This window comes from Lithobates pipiens, unplaced genomic scaffold (assembly GCF_037356315.1).
Source record: "Lithobates pipiens isolate NorthernLeopardFrog02 unplaced genomic scaffold, aLitPip1_a1.2 Scaffold_16, whole genome shotgun sequence".
NCBI lineage: Eukaryota > Metazoa > Chordata > Amphibia > Anura > Ranidae > Lithobates > Lithobates pipiens.
In genome coordinates, this window is record NW_027507748.1 from 500,617,751 (window position 1) to 500,645,069 (window position 27,319).

Below are 27,319 nucleotides of genomic sequence, written 5' to 3' on the forward strand. Positions count from 1 at the left end.
GACTAACAGGTAGACATCACAGTGATTTTATTATAAATTTTACTTTGCCATCAGCTAGGGTAGAGAGAAGGCCCAACTTAAAAAAATTGTATTTTAGACCCACTTTAAAGCGCAATCCCAGGAAAATGAAAGAATCCACTCTTGCAGAGATCCAACCCTTACCTTACTCCTTGTAAGAATCCACCCCTGGGCAGTGCAGCCATACTTACCTTCTTTGCTCCAGTAGGTTTCATTATGCTTCTGTATGCAGCAACCCTCTCAAGCTGAGAGACAGATAAGCATTCAAAGTAATCAACGGGAAGTAAAAAAGGATCAACCTGATGCTAAAGCACAGGACAGAGGAGATTTCCAAAGAATCATTCAGTGTGAAGGAACATTGATCCTGAATTAGTAAGAAGCTCAGAAAAGAAAAATCCAACAAATCAGGTGAAACAATACCTGATTAGGGGGAAAACATGGGTGCTTTGGGGCAGGTCCTCTTCCAGACAATCCTGACCGTTGGTTGTCGGGGTCTGCAGGCGGGGGCTTATTGGAATCTGGAACACCACACATGTTTTTAAAGTAATTTGTTTTATTTTTGACACTTTTTTTAGGTGAATGGGTTGGGGGTACAATGTACCTGATACTCATTCACATAGGGTTGAGGGCCAGGATCTGGGGGCCCCCCTTGTTAAAAAGGGGGCTTCCAGATTCCGATAAGCCCCCTGGCCGCAGACTCTGGCTGAGCCCATTTCAAAAATTTGATCTTCACCTAGAATGCTGGGGACCCCAGGGAGACAGGATGATACATCGTCTTGTGCAGTAGAACAGGTGTAGCGCCAGCTCCTGAAGAGCACGCGTTATAGGTTTTTGAAAATTAATGTTACCCTTAAACTGCAGTTTGGCTTGGGTTTGATTATTCTAAATTGACCTCAGCACCCGTCTGACTGGACTGCAGGATGTTCTGCCTAGCCATAGGTGGCACTGTTACTTGCGGCAGGCATGGAAACACAGTCTAGTTGGGTGCATTAAGGTTACTTTCTCTCTGAACCAGCCCAGTGGGAGTGTCACTCTTGCTGTGCCTTGTGGGAGGGAGTACTTAAGGTGCAGATGTCACATGTTTTGGGGTTCCGGTCCAGAAGTATGTTCTGACTACATGGTCCTGGTCCTCCTGACCAGCCCCCAGGACTTTCATGGCCTTGGGTGTGGATCCACCCAACTTTACATCTCAGGGCTGGCTAGCCTGAGGCAAGGAAACAAAGAAGGATTCGGAGGTGGTCTGGTGCCATCTCAGTTAGTGGAGAGGCAAAGCAACTGAAGTTATCCAGGGGAGGACTCTTTGGGAGAAGGCCACGCAAGGGTTGGCTCCTCAACAAGAGCCTGGGAAATCTGAAGGACCTAAGCAAACCCAATCTTGTGCGGTATCGTCGGACTGGCTGCAAGATGCTGGTACCACACGAGTGTTCTAAGAGCTTTCAAGTTTCCCTCACGTGTTCTATCGCAAAGAGTGTGGCATAGACTTATTCCTGACTCAAGTACCCTGTTGGCTGCTAGGCCTGGTGAGAGGACTATCCAATTAGGGTGAGAATCTAGTTGTGAATGGCTATTCTCTGGATTTATACAAAGTGAGAGACTGTTTCATACAGAATTTAACATTAAGAGTACCTAGACTTTTCACCTAAACCCTCTGATCTTATGTGGAGAGACTGTGTTACTAACAACTGTTTTTTTTTTTGTGCAAATAAAAACCCCTTTAAGTGGATCTGTCCTCAGTCCTGCAGTTTTTGGGCCATCTACCTTGGGAAACTTTTAGACGCATATGAGGTGAAGAAGGCAACGGTAAGCCCAATAAATTCAGCTGCTCCTTCGGAAGTCAGTGCTACACAGGTAGTGAGGAGCAAACGTGGGAGGAGCTGGAGACAAGGAGTAACTGAGGCAAGTGTACTATAAGGCTATGATTTGTTAATTTTACATTTCAAAGGTTTACAACTATTTAAGGAAGGGTTCTAGTTGCCGGTCACTGGAATCCCAAGAGGTGAGCACACAGTCAACCAATTTAATGGTATTCCTATAAAAAGAGAGGACAGTGATGGGAACAGACCAGTTTACAAATTGCCTCAAATGAGAAAAGTTAAGACATTCTCATGTATAGCCCAGGGCCCTTCAATTCCGTATAGAGGGATGTCTCAAACAATGCTTACAGTCGAAAGATCTTTGCAGCTGCAGGAGCCCCGAAAATAAAATAAAATCAAGGCCTGGAACAGCAGGACGATAGTCCAGATGCAGGGTAGAATGCACAAGGTCTGAAATAACCCACTGTAAATCTATGGTTAAGGCATGAGAATACAGCGTCTCAAAAATTGTATTTTCAGACAGATTGCTAGGACTGAATCAGAGTTTTTATGACAGGCACCAAAGGAGGAGCCTTATCATAGGCCTCCGGGAATTTAGACACACTGTGCAGTGGAAAGGCATTGGTGCATGCTCATATCCCATGTGGCCAGGGTGCTTCAGTAAATAAGCACAGACAGCCAAAAATACCTGAGTGGACATGGTGGAGATTTCAGATAACAGGTGTAAGTTCCTTACGATGATACCAAGTAAATGCCCTCAAACACTTAGGAAAGTATGGTCTGAGGTCACTCATGGCAACAGGACTGTCTTCTCTGTTTTATCAAAGAAATTTTGAATTCACATAGTGGTGGTGAGAAATTTAAAAGGCACTAAATAGTGTAAACAGTGAGGTGGCAACTGGTGCTTTAGCCGAAACAGTCTTGCTTACAAAGTGAGTTTTCAGAAACTGCTCAAAACTGAGGCTGTGACACGACTCTGGACCTGGAGAGTGCTTCTGGGCTAAATAACCCAATAGATTTAGATCTGCAGCCCAGTTGCCAAGGACTCCATTCCTGGCTAGGTCCTAAACCAGCGATGGTGAACCTTGGCATCTCAGATGTTTTGGAACTACATTTCCCATGATGTTCCACTACACTGCAGAGTGCATCATGGGAAATGTAGCTCCAAAACATCTGGGGTGCCAAGGTTTGCCATCAATGCCCTAAACCAAAGCTAGGCTGAGCAAACACAGATATGGATAGATGCTATATAGAAACCAGCTCAAGCAGTGATTTAGCAAGGAAGCGAAGATTTAAGCAACTAAGGAAGAGAGCTACAAAGAGAAGCAAAAATCATTAAACTGATAAGCTGAGCCAAATAAAAAGAAGCCACTATCCTAGGACACTAGCAAAAAACAGACATGCTCAGTAGAAAAGGAGTTATTCAGGGGCCGGCTTACAAGTTTGCCAGTATCCAAACATTCTGCAGTATAATTCATGTGGGCCTCAAAGGGTGACAACGAAACGTATATTACTATTTTTTTTTTTTATATTTGACTACAACTGTAGAATAACATTGATATTTATATAAAAAATACAAAAAAATTAAACACAAAAATCTCAAAATCCAGATAATAGTCTACAATCTCCAAACCTGCTTGTAACCTCAAAGTGTATATAAGCATATAAGCATCACAGATGGTAATGTAATGGTTTCAAATGCATTATAAACTGTTATAACATTTTTAAATACAGCAAAGAAGCACAACACACACATGCTGGTTAGTTAAAACAGAAAAGCTTTAACATGCACAGAAAAAGCTATGCAACCTTCTCCTTAAACTGTCTGCACTTATGCAAGCGGTGGTAGAATGCATTTCATAATTCAATTTGCTGATAACCATCAACTGCATTTGTTCTTTGAAAAAAATGTCAATAGGGAATTCAGCATGTTATATGAAACACACTTTTCAAAAACACCTGCAAAATAAATGGCCCGCTTATTGAACAATATGTTAATTGCAATTAATAAGCAGATGTTGCTGTGTTTCTGTCAAATTCTTAAACCTATAATTCTCAGATTATTAATCGGATGATTTATTCTCCCTAATCTATCATAGATGTCATGATAAAATCTTTTTACACAAAATTTAAAAAAAATACACAGAAGAAGTGAATGTTTTTTTCTATCTAGAAAATATTGGTCAAGCCACTGACTAAGATCAATCTATACTTTAAATGTTTACGGTACAATAGCAACTTACTTAAAGGTTTTGAATTGCTATAGTAGACAAAAATGCTTAACTACCAAAAAAAAAAAAAAAAAAACCCAATATATATATATATATATATATATTTTTTAAATAAGCCAAACCAGCCAAAAAGTGGAGGAAGAGCATATACGAAAATGTGCAACATGTATACATAACACATAGCTGTCATAGGCTTTTTCTTCCAGGAAGTGGGTTATAGCAAGGGGGGTGGGGCAATTTATCAAACCAGAATGGAAATACTAGAACACAAAACACCCTTTACCACATAAGTAGACCCAAGAGCTGTATGAAAAACCAGATGAACCTGAAGAGAAAACAAATGTATTATAGGTTTCTTTCAGCAGATGGCAGTAGAGGCTCAGAACCCAGCACCATGGTTAGTACAAAGGATCCCTTTTGAAAGTCAGCAATAGCACAGTATTTTTTACTTTTTACAAGGGTTACCTTGCTCAAAAAATTGAGAACGTCTTTTATAGTTTCTCAAAGAAATTGGCTCATTGTCTAATTGAAAAATACAAAGGAGAATATTATGACCAATTAAACAGAAAAGATATGAAGGCAACCGTAAAAATGAAGAACCCAAATAATCACTACATTTAAACCCTTCTGGAAGAGAAAGTTCATACACAATAAGGGAGATGCATTAAAGTAGGAGCAGCCAGAATCTGGCACAGTTATGTATGGCAACCAATCAGCTTTTATCTTTTAGAACACACTGGCTGAGGCTAAACGATTACTGGTTGTCATGAGCGAATGCTCCAGATTCTAGCTGCTCCAGTTTTGATGAATTCACCCCATTGTGCATTTGCTAGCACAACAACATGTTTAAAATGCATGTAATTTGTACATCACATCAATAAAAGATTAGTCATATGGTACATGAATCACAACCACACTTTTGGATTAAAGTATTTATGCAGTTCAGAGCTATCCGAGCGCTAAATTAAATAAATCCTGAGGTTTTTCAGATTTCTAGATGCAGATAAAAAAAATGGAAGAAAGCATGCTCAGTCTGATATAACTCCTCTTGAAATTCACATGCAGTACATCTTTGCAAGGCTGTTTTAGTACAAAAGGTTATGCTCATCTTTTGAGCACATGCAGTACTAAGAAGATACATCTAAACTGCACGCATAGGTACTGAATCTGTTACCCAGAGAACCATAATTTAAAGGGTCTAAAAAACAAATAAAAATTAAAGTTAGACTTACCGGTAACCTGTTTTCCAGGAGTCTTTCAGGACAGCACCTGAGAGATTGACTCCACCCACTAGGAAAAAGGAAACACCAACTCCACCAAATTTTAAAAGGAGGCTTCTCCCCACAGCTCGTCAGTTGTAGCAGAGTTCCTCCGCTCCAAGCTGGAACACAATCAGAATATGGTTAGTCACAGCAAATATATAACAAGGAAAAGGGTGGGTTGTTGCTGTACTGAAAGACTCCTGGAAAACAAGTTACCGGTAAGTAACTTGAATTTTCTCTAAGCATCTTTCAGGACAGCATCTGAGGATAATCAAGATTTACCAACTAGGGATGGACAACAGCCTGCAGGACCTCTTTCAAATGCCTGAAAACAGGCTGACAGAAGATCCAGTCTGTAATGACAAACGTTCGATAACTTGACCACTCCTTACAAATTTTATCTGGGGTGGCACCAGCTTTTTATGCCCATGTAGTGGCCAGAGCTCTAGCAGAGTGTGCTTGAATTCCTGGCAGGGGAGACAAACCCATCTGGGAAGAAGCTTCTGAAATAACTGATTTTAGCCATCTATCAATTGACCCTTTGATGCTTGGAGGCCCTTTCCGTTGCCAGAAAAAACAACAAATAAAGAGTCCGAAGACCTAAAATCCCTTGTTACGTCCAAGTAATGTAATAAAATAATTTTTACATCCAAGTTATGGAATAAATTATTTTTGCCAGAAGGATTTGAACAAAAAGTTGGCAGGATGATTTCCTGTAAACTATTATGAACCGGCGCTACTTTTGGCAAAAAACCCGGATCTTTTTTAAAGTAAAATCCTGTTTGGGTAAATTAACAAGAGTTAAATATCCTTAACAAGGATTGTCTGTAATGGTTCAAAGGGATCTTTTGTGAAGACTTGCAAAACTGACAGGTCCCATTTAGGAAAAATGTTTAGTAGGAGCTGGTCTGGACCTAGTAAGTGCCTTAAAGAATCTTTTAACCAAAAGGAACCAAAGAAATTGGTATTTCTAGATATACTCCCAGGACAGCCACTTACACTTTAAGAGTGCTAATCGCAAGACCTTTGTCTGCATCATTTAGTAGAAATTCCAATATCAACACAATGTCTTCTAAAGTTTGGTTTGATTAACGACACCAAAAGTTGTAGACTCTCCAAACTTTAGCGTAAATATCTCTAGTTTCTTACAGGCTCTGACAATTCTTTGTTCCTTAACTGTTCCTCAGATATCAGTCGGTGAGACAATCTGGCTATATATCTGGGTGGTACACTGGGCCTTGAAGAAGTCCTGTCAGAGGAAGCTGCCAGAATGGTTTGACTCATTTGTAGAATGGAGAAAAAAACTGGCTATTTTCTGCCAGAACGGAGTGATCAGAATTATTGACACCTTTTCCTTTTGTATTTTCCGCAACACCAGTGGAATTAGCTGAAGGGGAGGGGGGCATAGCCCAGATGAAATTTTCAGGGATTTGCTAATTCATCTATCCCTAGTGAGCTGCTGTGGGAGCTCACTAGGGACTGAGGGAGCTGAGAGTTTTCTTTTGACGCAAACAAGTCCACTTGTGGACCCTGCCACATCCTGGTGATCTATGAAAATATTTCCGGATTCAAGCTCCATTCTGCTTCCTGAATTTTTCATCTGCTCATGAAGTCTGCTCATTCTTTTAGCATGCCTTTGAGATGCACTGCTGTCAGGGAAAGTACATTTTCTCTGCCCACTCCAGGATTTCTGACAGCAATAGAAGAACCATGCTTCTTGTGCCCCCTTTCTCAAGTACGCCATGGTATTGTCTGATAGAATTTGCACATGGGACCCCTGGAGGTTTGCAGGTAGTAGCCATAGACAGTTTGAGGTTGCCCATTATGGATTGCCAAGCCTTTTAAGCTGTTGATCCATCCTTTTATCCACGGGATATTTTAATACTCCTGTGTCTTTGAATGCTAGGTTGGTCGATCTGGAAACTTGGGAAAATGCCGCATCCAATTTAGGAACTTTGTTCCAAAGTGCCTTTGGATCTTCTTTGAATAGGAATCATTTATGTCCTCTTGGGGGAAAAAAAGGTTCCCTGGATCTACCCATTCCTTTTTGATGGCTTCTGAGATTACTGAATGCACGGGGTAAGTACGACTTTGTTTCACTAAGCAATGCATACATTCGGTCATGCAGCAAGGATTTTTTTCTTCACCTAAACCCAATGTTTCATCTGCTGCTTTCAATAGACTGTCTACTTGTTCTAAGGACGGTTTATATCTTGAAGGTGCATCTTCTGGCCCGCCCTTCCTCCTCTTCCTCTTCCCTGAAGAGATAGGGGGAAATGCTCCCCTTGGGTAGGAGGACCAGCTTCAGCTTCCACCACTGGCATTAATTGTGAGCCCTTAAAGGATCCCGAGGTAGCTAGTTGACTCAGGGATGGTGTTGTAAGAGAAGAGCGAAAAGTTTGGACAGTAGCATTTAGCTCTTTCCTAACTGATGCGATTAAATTGCTGCATGCAGAAGAAGCTTCTTCCTTAACTAAGAAGTCAATGCAAACTTGACACAAGGTCTTCTTCAAAACCTCTGGTAACTGTTTTAAACGAGGGACATCTCTTGTTGATCGTTGGATCAGAGCCCTTAGCCTGCCAAAAAAAGGACAAAGAACATCAGAGTATCCCAGTGAGTCAAACCTGCCTCCTAACAGGCTCACCACAAGTGCACAGGTAGTACAACAGCCAACTCCCTGTGCCCAAACAGACCCCAGGCACCCGGGTGGGGGGTGGAAAGGAGGCACCACAGTATACAGGGTAGACCCCCATACCCACTTACCTGGGTCTTGCTGGTGCCTGTTCAGATTGCTGCTGCCACAGATGCCGGACCTGAACTGGAATATTGGCACCAGGACCGCTCCTCCCCGTCCCCCTGCACAAGTGAAGAAATTACACTGCGTCTGTTCCACGTGTGGCCCCTTGCCTGATACCTCGTTTCTGGCCGGCCGAGTCTCTAATCTGCCAGCAAAACGATGGTGGTGGCCTGTAACACTGACATGCTGGGGAACCCCACAAACAGCTGCCCATGCCTAGGAGCAGACCCAGAAACAGTCAAGCTCTCCCTGAGCTGAAGAGGAAGAAGGGACCCACTTACCAGCTACCCTTGGTGCAGCGTAGGAGGGGCGGACTCTCTGGAGGCAAAAAAGGTATGGTGGGGTAGGCAGTCTGACCCCTTAGGACAGCACCTAACAGACCCTGACTCCCACTAGGTGTTGCCTTGCCAGAGGAAATAGAAACTGATGCGCTGTGGGGAAAAACCTCCTTTTAAAATTTGGTGAAGTTGGCGTTTCCTGTTCCCTAGTGGGTGGAGCCACTCAGGTGCTGTCCTGAAAGAAGTTTAGGGAAAACATGCTTGTAATCTTTAGACAACTTTTAGACTACTGTATATTCTTTAATACATTTTATAAAGCAACAATTGGGAAAACCAAACGCAAGGTAGGTAATAAAAACATGTTAAATCATGGAACCAAGCTAGGTAACAGACTCCATGCCAATGTTTTGAAGCCGCAAAGTTTCAATCTATTCATGCTATCATTCCATGAAATGTGTAAGCCTTTACGCTGGATTCACACCTATGCCTTTTTAGTGCTTTTTGCATTCTGCAGATTTGCACTACAGAACATGTTCCATAGGAAACCACGTTAAATGGACTGTAGTGCAAATCTGCAAAATGCAAAAAGCACCAAAACTGCATAGGTGTGAATCCAGCCTTAATGAAGCAGGGAATACTTTGATTCATGGCAGCTCATTTAAAAAAAAACTTATAGAAGCCTATGAGCATTCCAGTTTATACAATAAGGCACACATGCAGGTTTCTTTAATTAGTTGTAGTGGTAATATAAGCATACAAAATTGAGGACAGGGGTGCTATGAACTAGCATGGTCTCAAAAAGGGAAACCAACCTCAGCTTTACCCCATGTTACACAGAAATTGTGATCCTTGGCCTTCAAGAACACCCTTGCCTAAATGTTACAGGCAGAACACGAGTTTGTAAGACAGGTATATCTTAAGGTTTTCTTCAGTTTTTTTTTTTTTTTTTTATGGGTGGGGGGGGTATGGGGGAGGCTAATAAGCTTTAATAACCCTTAAGTCTTAAAATTGTTCTAAAGCCATGAAGGTAAAATACATTTTACAACTTGCTATGCTTCCCCATCTCCTAAAATTCCCTGAGCCCTCAATCCTGTGCTGTGTATAGCGCTGCATCGCTTCTTTCCCTACACGCAGGGACACTAGATGGAGCAATTTTCATCTGCTGCATTAAATGCTTTGAGGAGGGAGCAGGGAGGAGAACTGAGCCACACGGTGTGTGTCTATAAAAACGTACACAGCCTGGCTTCAAATCGAGCCCGCACCTCAAGCCGGGGGGGCGCGGACTTGTGCTTGGAGGAGAAATTTGAGGGGTTGAGGATTTGTGCTAGGAGAGGGAAAACTACAGTAAGGGGCAGGTACAAGTTTAGTCAACCCTGCAGAAGGTCTTTATTACAAGAAGGTCCTGCACAGAGGCAAGATTCACACTAGATTCCTGCACAGAACTGGAATAAAGCACGCCTCTTGTTTAGACAACATTTGCTTATCCTGACATTCAGTTCTAAAATAAAGTAATCCTATAACAAATTCCTTAACCTCACCCTAAACTCAAAAGCACTTGAGATTTGATAAAGTGGCTTTCAGCCATTTCCTTTTTAGTACATTGTGTCAGTTATAATTAAAGTAGTATTACTTATATTGATGTCCTTGCCTTGCAGTCTTAAAGTTGTTGCCAACCCTTACATATACCCAGTGAAGTGATTAGGCTCAGGTGATACAGAGATGAAGCAAAGCCTCCTAATAAAAATTGTACCCATTTATCTGCAGCCCTCCATGCTCTACTGTGCAGCCCTCTGTGCTCTTAAACAGCAGAAAGCGGGGGGGGGGGGGGCACTGATGTTACCAATACCGCAAAGCAAGACCACACAGCTCCATCAAAATCCAAATGGCTAATTGGAGAGAAAGGACACCCCCCCCCCCCCCCCCACCAGACAAAAAGAAAAAAAAACATGCAGAGCTGAGTCAGTCACATGCTGTGTGCCCTTGGTGGTGGGATGTCAGCTTATAGCGCTATCAGTGACTCATGGAGACAGCAGAGGGATCAGGGAGGAACCAGACTCGTGCTTTGGAGTCAGCCGAGTACATTCTATATTGGTATGTGTAATCCTTTTGGTCTATGGGATGACGGCTATCAGAATATATAAAAATAAAATAAAATAAAAAAAGAGGTTCAAACACTTTCCCAATCCATGTAAAACCAGAAAAATGTTGTAGCACTTAATCCTCCAAAACATAAACGTAAAGTGGATGAAAGTCTGAAGTAAAACAAACACACAGTCCCACCATTTAGTCCAAGTGCAATGGAATGTTATCACTTTATCACATACAGTATATATACAATGTATATCAATACGAACGCATACATACAATTTTACAAGAAGATCAATTATAGCACCCTACAAAGCTCAAGAAGTAAAAGTTCTGGCTAGAGTTTGGTGTAAATGATGCAGTATCCTTTGACTAAGCATGATGATACTCCTGATTATTGATCACTACTCCAAAACCATCAAAATTATACGGAAAGGGATTAAGTGATGTGTGGTGAAATGAGAAGGCAATACCGTCCTTTAAAACTTCAACTTTGCAAGTCACTTACATCACTAGATTTTACTCCATTGGCAGACAAACAAAAACTGCACATTCATATTAGAGAACACACCGTAGAACACAGTGGTGTTTCAGAGGGCGAATTCAACCTTGCCATGCAACAAGATCTGTCTGATGGCTCTTGACAGAGTATCAGTTTGTACTTTAAACTCATGAGATATTTAAACAAGGCACGTGGACAAAAAATCTACTGTCATAAGAGTGAGAGAACAAGAAAAGAACTAAAAAAACAAAAAACATTCAAATGTATAGCCCATATGTTTGGAATCAAGTCTTTGGTATGGTGTGCATGGTGGCATTTTATCTATTAGGTCATGAACTTGCGCTCTATTTATAGTGACAAGGAAAAGGAGCACACACTTTTTCTTTTTAAATTCAGCTAGAAACTGGTTCCCCATTCAAATTAATATTTGCTGTTAAAGTGATGTGCAGATGAACCATATTATTTAGGCCAATATCATGCCTGAAACAAACTGTTTATTCTGTGATACAAAGTACTAAACATTTGTATGCTACAGCTATGATTTCAATATTTAAAGCCAAATTTTCCCCAAAAAAATTAAATACATGTACATTTAGTGCAACGTTTTCCTCGTTTTTCTGTCTTCTAGTTTAGTACCAATATTCCTCCTCGGATGCCCCTTAACCCTGGCCGCCAATAACTTCCCCTGCAGGTTAATACAACTGGAGCAGTGAAAGGCACTCACCAAGAACGCCGGACTAGGCCGCCCTTTCCACCCAGCTCCTCAATTCTACAGCTTGTATGAATAAAACATGATCTATGAGTAAATGGGGCGAACCAATCGTTCACCCATCCTCCATCCATCACATTTTATTCAGAGAAGCTGTAGTACCGGCATCTATGAATAGAGGAGGATGAGTGCAAAGTGTGGGCATAGACACTTTTGAGTGCGTTGACAGCTCCTCAGTTCTGTGAACACCTTATGCACCTGAAGATTATGGAAGCGGGGGTGTGGGGGTCATCAGGGAAGATGATTACTACTGCACTAGAAGATAGACGTACAAGGGACACATCACATTAAAAAGGTAAGAAAGTGCCCCATGGCCCTAGAACCTTACATGTAAACAAAAGCCTTTTTATCATCATACAAATATTAAACAAAATAAAAAATGCATATACAAATTGAACCCAGGAAGGAAAAGACTGCAAGTACCAGCTTTCCAAACAGCTTTGGAAGGACTGTTGCAAACCATCACATACAATGAAAACACATTTTGTACAGCTTTAGATCCAAGTTACATGCCTACATTTAGTAAACCCCCATTCAGAACAGTGCGATTTGACAGAAGTCACATAACAAGTCACACCTTATTTCAGGCTATGAAACTGTTCAAATCGGTGCAACTACAACTTGCACCGATTATGAAAACGTTCCTGCACTATTTTTGGCGATTTCATGTGAAGCGTGCATCTAGGCATGACGCCAGAGATGTTGTCAAGACATAAAATCGGACTGAGCAGCGACTTTGAAATCGCAATGAAGTTGCGTGATTTCAAAGCAGCATTCAGTGTGAACTGGGGCTGAACCTGTAGCTGGCAACTCAATGAATCAAGCAGACAGAATCCCAATTTAAATTACTAAAACTAATGACTACTATGAAATACATATATATATATATATATATATATATATATATATATATATATATATATATATATATATATATATATATATATATATATATATATATATATTTTTTTTTTTTTTTTTATTTATATAACCTACAACAGGTATTTGTAGAACACTTTACCTTTTGGCTTAGAATCAACATCATCTTTTAGACCGTTCACATGTTTGATCTCTTTAACCTAAACAAAAGTAGTTACATGTTATCTGCTGCATATAAAGATTACATCTTTTTCGTTAATCAATTTTACTAATTCAGAGATAACAAGGGAGAAGATGAAGTACATGTATTGCATTCCATATACAGGGAATGAAAATGCATACTTTACAAAAATGTAATCCTAAACTGGAGAAAATATGCCACAGAAATACAGATGCATGTGCTATAATGTAACATTGTAAAATGAAGCAACCGATGTGTAAAAACAAGTGTTGTTCAGAGAGACTATTCAGATTGACATCAGTGGGAGCAAATTGTGCCGTGTCTCAGCCAATGAGGGAGATATAAAAGTGGAGAAGCTGTGCTGAATATAAATGACCTTTAAGGCAATTAAAACTATATACACTCGCAATTATAAAAAATGATGTATGTAAAAACAAATGTGATCATGATCATAAGTGAATAAACACAACGCAAAATGATATAAATACGCTGCCACAATAAATGTGCACAAATTTATATGTGAAAACACAACAGCTAGTGGGTATTAACCCAATAGAGTAGCAATATAAAAATAGAAAATGATAATATAGACTCCTTTCACACTGGGGTGTATTTCAGGCACTTTAGCGTTAAAAAAAGCACATGTAAAATGCCTGAAAGAAGCCTCATCTGCAATCCCATGTGAAAGCCCAAATGCTTTCACACCGATACCCCTTTCACACTATGGCGTTTTTCAGGCGCTTTAGCGTTAAAATAAGCACCTGTAAAGTGCCTGAAAGAAGCCTCACCTGCAATCCCAATGTAAAAGCCCGAGTGCTTTCAAGCTGAGGCGCTGCGCTGGCAGTGCGTCAAAAGTCCTGCAAGCAGCTTCTTTGCAGCACTTTGGAGAGGTCAAAACACCGCACCTAAAGCTCCACTTCCCATTGAAATCAATGGGAAGCGCCTGCAAAACGCATGAAAAGTGTCTGCAAAGCACTTTTGGCAGCAGTGCTTTGTGGGTGCTTTTAACCCTTTAGTTGGCAACTAGCAGAGGTTAAAAACGCCCCACTAGCACTCGAAAAAGCTGTTAAATCAGCGCTAGTTTAAGTGGCGCTTTACAAACTTTTTTTTTTCCTTTTTCGGTCGCTGGCAGTGTCAAAGGGCTCTTAAAGCACTTGGGCTTTCACATTGAGATTGAAGATGAGGCTTCTTTCAAGCGCTTTACAGGCGCTTTTTTTAACGCTAAAAGGGTCATAGTGACAATAGTAAGTGCTGAACTACACCAGAAAAATAATAAAATAATTTATGAAAGAAATATATGTTTCAAGCAAGCAATTTTATAGAAACAGAAATATCAAGTCCCAATAATATTGCAGCAGCGCTTTTTTTTTCTTCCTTTTTCATTCATATATATACACATCACTTCTCACGATTCATATGATGAAGTAAAAGATGGAAAGAAAGTCTCTTGTGATCTGTACAGCTTCCACCCACGGTTCCCCACGTGAGGTAAATAAGCCCCTTTTGGGGGTACACTCACCAGACCCAATAAGCAATCACACCTTGAAAGCATAAGCTTTAACACATCACTTTTCGGAGTTAACCTCCAACTATCCACTAGATGTCAGGATTGATTTCACCAAGGCTCCGGGAAATGCATAGAAAACAATGTCCACATAGCGTAATCCAGTTTCAAACAATTTTATTAATATTGTCCATTATCCCCTAAGAAAATATGCGTACCACATAATAAATTAAATGAAGCATATAATCAAGGTGCACTGTGCCTGTAAGCAGATGCGTCCGCCGGAAAACCAAGAGATATCTGTCCGTATAGAAACAGAAGTCTCCCCTTTCGTTCGGGTGGCTGGAACGCTCTCGTGAGGCGCAAGTGTCACTTCCGGTAGGTCAACACTGACGCGTTTCGTCATATTCGACTTAGTCTGAGGGCATTGGATATGATGCCCTCAGACAATAGATAGAGATGATAGATCTTGCGTTTTCAAATTAAGTTTTCACATATACATTTGTGCACAGTTATTGTGGCAGTGTATTTAAATACCTTTGCATTGTGTTTATTCACTTATGATCATTATCACATTTGTTTTTACATACATTTTTTATAATTGCAAGTGTATATATATTTAATAGGTATTGCCTCATAGGACATTATATTCAGCGCAGCTTGCCCTTTTTTAGATTTCTGTTTGGTGTTGTATAACATCTTGAGTTGCAGCTTAAGAACTTTTAGGCCCCTTTCACACTGGGGCGGGAGCAGCTTCAGCAGTAAAGCGGCGCTAAAAAAAAGCGCTGCTTTACCATTGTTTTTGCTGCGGTATTCGGCCGCTAGCGCAGCAGTTTTAACCCCCGCTAGCGACTGAATAGGTTAAAACTGCCCGCAAAGTGCCACTACAGTGGCACTTTGCCGGCAGTATAGCCGTGCTGCCCCATTGATTTCAATGGGTAGAAGCGGTTTAGGAGCGGTGAATACAATGCTTCTTCACCGCTCCAAAGATCCAGCTAGCAGGACTTTTTTTACCGTCCTGCTAGGGCACTGCTCCAGTGTGAAAGCCCCCCGGTGAAAGGGGCCGGATTTTTTCAGGCACCATTTTTAGCGATGCAGCGCCTGAAAACGCCTCAGTGTGAAAGGGGCCTAAGCTAATAGTGCAGCTATTCCTTTTTTCTAATCAGGAGGGAGAGTCTCGGACAGCTGAGACACTTGTGGACATCGCTAGATCAAGACAGGGCTCAGGTAAGTAATGGGGGGGGGGGGGGCTGCTTCACACAAATGTATTTACCTTAATGCATAAGAAAACCTTCTTACACCCGCTTTAAGGACTTTATTAAAAATACAGGGCTACTCAAGTCCATGAAGAAAAAGAAAAAAAAAAGCTTTTAAGTGCACAGTGCTATATGTGTGTTTTACATTAGGATGGGTATAGCCTTAACACAATTTAACATTAAATGTCTTCGGTTAGAAAATCAGTTTAATATTTGATGTACCGGTAGGTTTTAAACTGTGGTGAGGAGCAAATGGCTATCCTTTCACCAGCACAAAAAATGGTGACTAAAAGGTGGAAGGGGTCTACACTGACATTTACTCCCTTTAAACCTAAGGATGGATATACATGGCCCAAAAAGGCAGCCAATTATTACTAAAGAGTAGGCTTATTTGTATACAAAGATTTCCTGTTTTTATATCTGGCAGCCTATACAAGAGAAAAGCATACAAATAACATGGATGATAAAATGTACTTACATTTCCAGAGTCTGTGTCTTTGCCTCTCGATGATGAGTTTGGGGACCTACTTCCCCTGGAACTTGCATCAATCCACTTATTCTCTGTAGAACCTACAAGTTTGGTATCCATACTGGTCAGATTGAGGGTTTTATGGCTTTTGTATGGCAGGGAAGGTGGGTCTCTGCCCCAGTCTGATTGGTAAGTAATCATTGCAGCAACATAAGGTACAACAGTTAATGAAAACACATAGAAAGACATGTACACAGGACGGAACAAAAAGTGGTGAAGCAAGCAGAACAAGCAGTGTCACGGAGTGTTAGATTTCTGCAAAAAGACCACCTTCCCAGACATGCAAGTATACATGCACTAACATGTTAAACAATTTGCTGTATCTTAAAGAAACTCCAACTCAGTTTTCGCTACAAAAATATTAAAAAAAACTCACTAATATGTTGCATTGTAATTATGATTTTACCATTTGCTACTTCTGTTTGCAAAGGGCAATTTTCGAATAAATGGACACTTCTCATTATATAATCTTTCATTAAAGATTACATGCCATTTTTGTGTGTTACATCCTACTATATTAAATAGATCATTGAAATGATCTAAAGTTTTTTTTTTTTTTAAATATAAACCTAAGTATGTACGTATGTACGTATGTATGTATGCATGCATGTATGAAGTTGGAGTACCTTGGATACAAAAAATATATGAAACACTATATAACAAAAGTGAAGATAAATAGGTATTAAAATTCCCAAAAACCAAAAGCTGCTACAATGCAGCTTACGAAACTGCATGGTACAAAGACCAAAGCAGTTTTCTGTAATCAGTCATGTAAAAGCAAACATCTGTTTGCTGTGTATCCCGACTAGCTTAGTTTGCACTATTTTGAAATAAACCTGATGAATAAAACTATGACGACAAGGGATAACAGACCGATCTCTTGTGCCAGTAATTGGGTCAACCAATTAGAAAATCAGTATTCACATAAATATCCCTAACTTTTTTTTTATAAGAGTGATATTAAAGCTTTTTTTTTCTCTTTTTTTTGTAAGGCGATGTTTTTTCTAAATTAAAATAAATATGTTATACTTACCTGCTCTGTGCAATGATTTTGCACAGATCCACCCCAATCCTCTTCTCAGCCCCCTCCCTGCACTCCTGACTCTTCTTCGGCAAGTGTCCCCCATAGAAAATCGCTTTCCATGGGGGCACTTGTGTGGGCTCACTCCCCAGCTGCCCTGTCTGCATTTATTGACACAGACAGGGCAGCTCGGCTGGGACACATCACAGGATTTGTTAGACAGCACCACGAGCCGATGGCTCCCACAGCTATCTAGGAGCCACTGTTATCATGCACAGCGCTGAATAGGGGTCAGGTTTTTTAGAACCACTTAAAATTAACTATACACTGCAGTGTATTGGGTTTAAACAGATCACAAAAGGCAAAGCCATGTACGCCCTCCAAAATGTGGTATATAGGTTTCTAAACTGCTCGTCAGTTTTTTAAACTGCTTACAAAATAGGACAGTGGACATACGCATAACTTTTGCCTGTTATCAAATGAAAAAATACACTAGTAGGGTTCGCTAGGGATCACAACCATGACAACAAAGCCTACAGGATAGTGCTTTGGCAACTGGAAATTAGGATTACAAATTTTGTGCCTCCACTTTCTGTACATGAAAAAAAAAAAAAGCTATACAAAAAACGCCACAGTTTTTTGTTCCACATCCAACTAATCTGTTTTAGAAATACAGCCTCCTTATACCCATGCACATTTTAAGTGTAAAGACAGGGCAAATGACCAAAGTAATGATAGTAAATTGAATGCATAAAAAGAACTCCAGGTCTAATAAAATATCAGTATACGGTTTAAAAAAGCAAAGTCACCAAATACAACCAATTCATGTTTTACACCCTTTTCCTAGTGGAGCAGCTTACATGCAAGCCCAATGAACAGCCACTTCACAAACACTGTGCTTAAAGTGTATATTCATATTTGCAGCAGTGTTATAAAATAGGAGTTTTTTTTTTCCTAATTGTTACATATACATAGCATGTCAAAAAAAAAAAAAAAGTGAAAAAATTGTAGCTTACATATTCACTTTCTTAAAGAACTATACTCAAACGTTCTTCAGGCCTGCGATTCCCCGAAGCTCCCTGCCAACATCTTCAGCCATGTGGCTTCCAGGTATCAACACCCGGTCGACCCATGACATCACATTCATGCATACACGAAAGTTCAGGATAACATGCTGAAATTCTTACATTAAGCTGCGTGTGTGCAGCTTAGTGTACTGTGCAGATAGGTAAAAAATTCTAATGCAGAGAAGAAATAGCATGTCTTCTCTGCGTTAGAAAGCCTGCCTATTCATTTTTTTTTTGGTTTTTGTTTTTTAAAAGCAAACCCTACCTAGCCTTCTCTTCTATGTAAGGAGGGGGCTGGGTAGTAATGTAAACCGTGTCTGTACTGTGCTGGCAGATCTACATTACCATTTGTAAACTAGATATAAGCACTGCTTTAACAAAGGTTTAGAGATTGCAACGCTTGGGTGGTGCACTATGTGTTAAAGGATTTGATTATCGTCTACCCTCAGTCTGTCCACACTGAATTTCTTCAGAATAGCTTGCAGTCCTATATAAAACTGACCCTAAAAAGCAGCTAGAAACCCCAAAATAATTTTAGGACCGCTGTGTGACTAGAACACAAAACATAGTGGCGGTTTCTCAAATTTGACTGCAAAATTGGAATAAGACTAAGCTTATTGACAGCACAGCTGATTTTCCCAAAAAATATGGGAATCAGGATTTCCACCTTGTTCAAATCCAGTCCGCAATAACATAGGAGCTTAAGTGTAATTATTTGCATTAATCTACCAGAATATTGGAAGCATGGAAAAACGATCAGTTTAAAATGTCTATAGTCCCTCTCAAGTGAAAGGGTTTATGTTTTGTGAGCCATGTAAATTATTAACGGAGTTCCACTTTAATGGCAATTTAGGAGATTATGTTGACCTACATGCTTAATCATGCTGTTAAATTAGAATTGCTGATTATAGTATAAATACGCTAAAAGTAGAAATGTTACAAAGGTTAATAACCAAAGTACAATGCCAACACCATTTTAATAAACACACATAAAATAAAAGGTAAATGTTAATGTGTTAACAGAAAGCACATCCTGCCAGTTGTTCATGGTTTGTATTTTTATGAAAGTTGTTCCTTTGAAAACTCAGGTTTATAATCTTGAAAAAGTAGACAAAAAGATCATGAAAAACTGGCAAAATGGTGACATTAGTTCTACTTTAAACACATTCAACAGCAGTACAGACATTGCTAGTGAAACTCACCATTATTGCCATATCGTCTGACATCTATTGCGAGGTTTCCAGTTTCCAGAGCGCTGTCCATTTCTTCCCTCCACTGATTATAGTCCATTGAAGAAACCTTGATACCGTTGAGAGATAGAATTTCATCGTCTACCTGCAGTTGAGAAAATTCTGCTGGGCTGCCTGGAAAAAAAAAAATCCACTTGACATTAAACAGATAATCTACATTTAATCTACAAGTTTAACACAAATTTAAACAAATATTTTTTTCCTCTTTCATGCAAACACAAGACATGTTTTATGTAAAACTATATTTAGATCAGGATTATTTGTGATATGCAGTATCCTTTAAAAAATAAAAAAAACGCTATCTTGGTTTGATTATCTCTTTGCCGCTTTCTTTGTAAAGTCGTTTACTTAAATGGTATGTGAAAACCGTTTATACATATACACAAACAAAAAACAAACCGTGTTTTAGAACATTGAATTACACATGCCTTAAGGAAACATCCTTAAGAGAAATAAGGGTGCTTGGTATGTCTCTTTAGTAGTCAATGAATGCAGTTCTGCAGCTACATTACATAGAATGAACAACAGAAAACGGAGCAGATACTCTACCTGCATCTACAGAAGTTACGAAAACCCCAGCACTGTTCCAGGTAGTTTTAAAACCAAAGTCGTTGTTTTTTCCAGGCTGCTGGTTGATGCTGATTCTCATGTCGCTGTACTGGTCCTGAAAAAAATATATAAACATGCACATGAAGCGCAGGAGTATCCTGTGTCTGTGACCATGGCAAAGAGGACAGCCTATCTTTCAGTCAGCCTGTACTCTGCATACTCAGTAATTATCCTGTCACACTGAATGCATGACAGACACTCAAAACATGCTTTGTTCTGTTTGTCACATTATTCCTCCATTGGCTTTTAGACTGGTTGCTTTCTCAATTTTGATGAGAATGAAACATGAGTAAAGTTTAAACACCTATTCCCAGTGAAATTGGATTTTTTTTCTCTACTAGGGCCGAGTTCTGAAAACAGAGAAAGTAAAACTATAGTGTAAAGCGCTGCGTAAACTGTTGGCACTATATAAATCCTGTATAACAATAATAAAACTGCAACAAATGCTGCTGCCCATAACCATCATATGGGTTTAAAGATCACACAAACCAAATGATAAAACCTCAATTTCTTCAGATTTTCTCTTGTTTCATTGCACTACCATTTGCAGTACATAAACTGGAATCACTCAGCAAAAGCATAACTACTGCAACAACAAACTCCAAGCAGACACATGGAGGGGAATTTATCAAAACTGGAGCAGACATAATCTGGAGCAGTTGTCCATGGCAATAAACGTATAGTTTTCATTTCAAAGTTTAACTGAGCAAGCTGAACTTAGAAACTGAATGATTGATATGCACAGCTGCTCCGGTTTTGATAAAACTACCAATTTTATGTGGTTCTAAAGGCAGAAGAGTTTTTACCTTAATGCATTCTAACAAGTAAAGTCAAAAAACTTCTGGGTGCAGCTCCCCAACCCCCATCTCAATCGAGCAATATGCACAAGAGCAGCAGCTCTCTCGGGTCTCCATCTTCTCATTGGCTCACACAATCACAGCCAGTGAGCCAATAAGGAGAGAGTGGGGGCAGGGCTGAGGCTTGCTATTGGGGGCACTCGGCAGGGGAGACCCAATAGCAAAGATGATCAGGGCTGTTCTGTGCAAAACCATTGCACAGAGCAGGTAAGTAGATTTTTTTTTTTTTATCAACACTTTCATGCATATAACCTGCATAGGTTAAATAATCAACAGCAGCTTTTTTTTTCAATGAGGGCTCCTCCAGAGGTTGCTAAGGGTTCCCTGAGCAATGGCTCATTGATTCCCCCCTGCTTGATGATGTCAGAAGAAATCTAAGGCTGACACGACCACAGAGCCAGCAGCTCAGGACTAGTAAAGACTTCTCTTTTCTAGATAAGTTACCACTGACATCAATGATCCTCCTAGATTTATGTAAAAGGGCACCTCATAAACTAACCACATCAATGTAAGTGGCAACCTTAACCACTGATTTAAAGGGGGCACAGCTCAGCTGTTTTGTGACACTTGTGTCTCACTATGTATTAGGGATGCTGTCAGTGGCTCCTGCATGAATAAAGCCAGCTGTAAATCCTAGATTGGTCATGCTTTGTGTATTAGGATCACCAACAGCAGCTACTCTATGAATGCAGCCTTGCAGTTGCAAGTTTCATTAATACATGCACTAGTTATTGCTTATGAGTAAATATTGAAAAACCATATTTTATGCACAGGTCAGTTTAAACAAACCCTGTACATGTAAAACGAAAGTAATTTCCTAATAAACCTCTTTTAACCTACTAAGTTACACCAATTAGACCTTAACTCTTTACTAGCTAGCAGCTATGTTTTGCAGATTTTTTTCTATTTATAAAGCTTTTTTATTTCAAAGCTTTTTTATTTCTTGTTTATTTTACCACAATAATGAAAAAATAAATAAAACCAGCCTTTAAATTTGTAAATGACAATACCATAAGTTGCATTAGAAATATAATATTAGAGCTTTTACAAAAAAAACACTGGTTTTACCACACCCATTCAGCCTTACCCGCCTTATATAAACCATGTCAACTTTCCATCGGAACACAATACAAAGGCCGCAACACCCTGATGTGCTGCATTTTACACCGAAATGGGGAAACCCTGCAGTTGGTGGACAAAATCTGTAATTTCGGTGCCCTGTGCTAACCCAGCTACTCTCTGCGGATATGCCATGATCCTACAACTTTTACGCGCTCCTAGTAATAGGCAGGAACGCTGGTGTACTGGTTCCAAGTACCAGATTACAATCAAAGGGTTCATGTATGATGAGAAGTTCTGTAATTACCAAAGAGCTAGAATTGATGCTAACAGTCTGAGACACACTGGTCTTCTCTGGTTTGAAAGCAAATGTGGCGGAAATACTTTGGCTCACATCTTTCTTTTCATCATCTCCACTTCGAGCCTCATCTTCCTCACTTTGGAATGCACTGCTGGGTTTATTTACCTCTGTCTTGTAATTGGAGGTGAAAGATGAACCATTATACCTTCGTGTATCATCGAACTAGAAGAAAAAAAAAAACGTAATTGCATCGTGCAAAAAAAAAAAAAAAAAAAAGGTTAGCATTCTCAACTCCATGTGCAGACCGATATATAGTATTAAAGTCACAATACAATAAAAGCAATGTTTTTAAATTGTATGTAGTTCCTCTGTAAAACAGTGACTTTAGCCTCTTCTATTGGGCAGTGTTCAGCTGAATCCTACGGTAGGCAAATCTCAGATCATCATAGGTGGAATTTCCCATTCTTCACCATCTGACACTTAGAGACTTTCTGTAGTGGATATCACTAAGGTGACTGGCAGCAGCATGTGAAAGCTAAATTAAACACACTGATTTAAAGTGGTTGTTAACCCACTTCTATTGCATGCTCCCATCCTCTCTGCACCACTATAATTGTCCCCGTGTTCTGTAAAAAAATTGCCTGATTGTACCTGTATGAGCGCCGCTTAGCCGATTCCTCTCTTCTGTTCTGTCTCCGGCTAATAACTGCAGTAGGCAGGGCCGAGCCCTCTCGCTGATGTCAGCCAGGGAGGAGAGGGAGAGAGGAAAGAGACAGCGCCGAGCCGCTGACAATCAGCTGAGAGGCGGGAGCGGAGCTAAAACAGGTACAATCATGAATTTTTTTTCTTTTACAGAACAGAAGCACAATTATTAGAATGGTGCAGAGAGGATGGGAGCATGTAATAGAAGAAATGAGAGCAGATAGATCAGCAGGAACGGGGGGGGGGGGGGGGGGGCAGGCACATTGTATGAGCTGAGGAAGACAGAGGGGAGGGGGGAGGACACAGGAGACAGATAGCAGGCTGCAAATGATGGAGGCACGCAAATGGACCACAATGTCAGGGCTCAGCAGCCATGATTATCTTGGTCTGTTTGCACAGGGGGTTGGAATAGCCAGGAAAAATCAGCTAGATATTTCAGGTGATTGGGGGGGGGGGGATCCAAATGACACAGCACAAGCACTGTGCTGTATAACAGGCTTTAAGGGAACGCAATCTATTTTTTTTTTTTTTGGGGTTAACATATTAACGGTTTCTCAAAACAGTTACATTTAAGGTATAGATTATTTTGCTCTCAACCGAACTATAAGCTATCATAACGCTTATGTCATAAGTGATGACACATGCAGCACCCTGGCAACTGCAGATTAGACAGAGGCCAAGATGTCTGCTTTCTTGGCTGCAAAGGATAGGAGGGTTTCATTCCACTTGAAGCTTCTGATGTCTGAAGTTGTGTGGGAGAATGTCTGCACATTATCAGCAACAGACAATTCCAATGCTAGGCACAGAGAAAACCCAGCTTAAAACTTGCTGTCAACCACATGGAGCTGTTCTGAAGTGTCAGACAGCAAAGAATACTACATCACTGTTACTGACAAAAAAACACTGAATTGCTATGCAAGGTAGCACCATTAAGTGCCAACTGTAAACATGTTTGTGAGTAGCGTGAAAAGTGTTTGATGGCAGTATCTCTAATATTTTTGTGACAATTATGTTAATCTGAAGGCATTCAGATTGTGCCAGCATATCCAACCTCAAATATTTATAGTCATTCGTTTTAGGATTTTCATTCCATTTCTTCATGGACAATACATAAAACATGCTTACAGTTTAGACCTTAGAAAAACAAAAAAACACGACTACTTCCAAGCAGCATGTAGATACTTACAGGTCTTTAAGATGACTGTGGGTCTAAATTGGGGTGCCTTAAATGATTACAGCTATGCCCACTTGCTGTAAGACACAGCAGTAATCCATTACCCCTAACACCAATACTAGTGCCAGGTGTTAGACCCTCATAGGTCAGGGCAATTCTATAGTTCCTGGAACCTAATTTCTGGAAAGATTTGTCTAGGTTCAAAATACTTATAGTCTCTTTAGTTTTCATTATTTAGTATGACTCCCTATTACAATGTAATTACTGTAATGTTTTACAGGATTGTTTTTGTAGGGAGGGGATAGGATAGAGTTAATAGCATGTTACACACTGACATGTTACTAGTATAGGCAATGAGGGGAAATCTTAGGAGGGAGGGGCCTTCTAGCTCATCTTTTGCTTTACTAAGAAAAAGTATTTAATGCCGCTGGCATCTATATTGATGACATTTCCCATTAATTCTTGTCTCAAAAACAAGGGTACATAAAGTTGGGGAAATATAAATTACTCTGCAGTATCCAAAGAAAATAACTTTTGGCTGGAGCTGGTTTGTCATTTTCTACATAGTTTACCTCATCCTTCTGGAGTTTCTCTTTTGCATCAGTCTGACTTTTTAATCAAATCAATTTAAATAGTATTACATTGTCTTTTTACAGCAACCTCAAAATTAGATTGTGCTTCAGGAGAACAAAAAGTGGAAATTATGCAGAGAGCCGAGCAGTCCTTGTGCTAATGCAGATCTCTATGATACATACTAGCGAGTACAGAAACTTATGTAAACATAAAATAGGATTATGGTATACCAATATTAAAGTGTTTATCATTGTCTTGGGCACACTAAAAAAAATAAAAGGGAGGTGGGCTTACTGTGTAAGATTTGGTTAGTGGAGTGATTCCTTTAGACTGGGATCCAAAAGGCCTCGGCGTAACCACAGATGACAACCGTTTAGCGTCAGTTTTCTGGAAACCCCTTGGCAGTGAAGAAGAAATTCCGCTGGGCTTGCTTTCTGTGTTCATGGAGCTGGATGAAAAGTTCTGGCTTTGCACACTATTGGTTTGTACAGGCAATGAGTTTTCTTGCTTTACATAACTCTTTGTTGAATAGGTGGTATTACGAACGTAAGGGGTGTTAACATCAACAGACATTGACTTGCCTATGGGCTTTATCTCCTGAGAGCTTTTCACAGTAACACTGACATCACTATGAACCTTGTTTTGAGGCGCAACAACATCAACATCAGAACTGGGTTCACCATCAAACTGCATTAAATCGTCATTCTGTTGATGAGAATTTTGAGTGGTAGCTAAGGAAACCTTTGCACTCCTTGTGTATGGGATGTCAATGGTGTAACTCTTTTCTAGTGCTGGTTTAGAGGGTAAAGTTGATACGCCGAAAACATCATCATTGGATGAATATAGTCTCCTGAGCTCAGATTTTTGCTGCCCATTGTTGGAATTGTCATTCTCTCTATTCTCCCTAAAAATAAAGAAAAAAACATTTCTAAAAATTCTTTGTTTAAACACATCAGTGATTGAATAGCAGACACTGGAAATATGCAATGAAATAGTAATGCACAGTGTTAAATACACGGTTCTGCTAAACAAATAGTTAATTTAAGAACAAACAACTCTGCATTGCTCCTTAAAATGGAAGATGCGCAATAGTTGTTCCATATCTTACCATTTTATGTTCCAAATAGTGTTTATTCTGTGCAATGAGTACTCTAGTCTAAATCTACTATATAGAGCAGCCTTGGACAACACACAGTAAGGAGGTTTGTCTGGGGTATGTACACTGTTCTAATAAATTTTTATTTTGTTCAAAATTATTAGAATTTTTGCATGCAGTGCCTTGAAAAAGTATTCATACCCTTGAAATGTTAAACATTTGGTCATGTTGCAACCAAAAAAACTTAAAATTTATTTTATTGGGATTTTATGCGATAGACCAACACAAAGTGGCACATAATTGTGAAGTGAAAGGAAAACGATAAATGGTTTTCAAAATGTTTTACAAATAAATATCTGAAAAGTGTGGCGTGCATTTGTATACATCCCCCTTTACTCGGATACCCCAAACTAAAATCTAGTGGAACCAATTGCCTTTATAAGTCACCCAATTAGTAAATAGAGTCCACCTTTATGCAATTTAATCTCAGTATAAATACAGCTGTTCGGTGAAGCCCTGTAGAGGTTTGTTCAAAAACCTCAGAGAACAAAACAGCAGGCCAAGGAGCAAACCAGACAGGTCAGGGATAAACTTGTGGAGAAGTTTAAAAGCAGGGTTGGGTTATGAAAACATATCCCAAGCTTTGAAAATCTTACTGAGCACTGTTTAAGCCATCATCCAAAAATAGAAAGAGTATGGCACAACTAGAAACCTACAAAGACATGGCCATCCACCTAAACTGACAGGACAGGTAAAGTGCATCATCAGAAAAGTGGCCAAGAGGCCCATGGTAATTCTGGAGGAGCTGCAGAGAACCACAGCTCAGGTGGGAGAATCTTTCCACAGGACATGTGAAAGAAGGTGCTCCGGTCAGGTGAGACCAAAATTTTACTTTTTGGCCTAAAAACAAAATGCTATGTGTGGCAAAAAACTAACACTGTACATCACCCTCAAGACACCATCCCCACCATGAAACATGGCGATGGCAGCACCATGTTGTTGGAATACTTTCTTCAACAGGGACAAGGAAGCTGGTCGGAGTTGATGGGAAGGTGGATGGAGACAAATAAAGGGCAATCTTAGAAGAAAACCTGTTAAAGTTTGTAAAAGACTTGAGGTGGAGGTTCATCTTTCAACAGGACAACGACCCTTAACATACATCCAGAGCTACAACGGAATGGTTTATATCAAAGCATGTTCATGTGTTAGAATGGCCCAGTCAAAGTCCAGACCGAAATCTAATAGAGAATGTGTGGCAAAACTTCAATCTGACAGAGCAAGAGTCATTTTGCAAAGAAGAATGGGCAAACATTTTACTCTCTAGATGTGCAAAGCTGATAGAGACATCCCCAAAAAGAGTTGTAGCTATAATTGCCACGAAAGGTGGTTCTACAAAAAAAGTATTGACTCTGTGGGGGTGAATACAAATGCATGCCACACTTTTCACATATTTGTAAAACATTTTTAAAACCATTTATCATTTTCCTTTACCTTCACAATTATG

General features: G+C 39.9%; 1 protein-coding gene across 12 annotated transcripts in view; it reads right to left on the bottom strand.

Moving 5' to 3' along the window:
- The window catches only part of LMO7 (LIM domain 7), a 231,275-nt gene that overhangs the window by 18,364 nt on the left and 185,592 nt on the right, over positions 1-27,319 (bottom strand). For 7 of the 12 annotated variants that reach the window (XM_077483104.1, XM_077483109.1, XM_077483102.1 and 4 more), the window contains 7 exons: positions 25,014-25,623; positions 22,277-22,492; positions 19,994-20,108; positions 19,397-19,558; positions 16,056-16,228; positions 12,779-12,836; positions 4,529-4,585 (listed from right to left, as the gene is read on the bottom strand). In XM_077483104.1, coding sequence (XP_077339230.1) covers positions 4,529-4,585; positions 12,779-12,836; positions 16,056-16,228; positions 19,397-19,558; positions 19,994-20,108; positions 22,277-22,492; positions 25,014-25,623 — 1,391 coding nt within the window. Of the gene's footprint in view, positions 1-4,346; positions 4,389-4,528; positions 4,586-12,778; positions 12,837-16,055; positions 16,229-19,396; positions 19,559-19,993; positions 20,109-22,276; positions 22,493-25,013; positions 25,624-27,319 lie in introns of all 12 variants that reach the window. The other 5 variants (XM_077483110.1, XM_077483108.1, XM_077483103.1 and 2 more) reach the window with 5 other exon arrangements.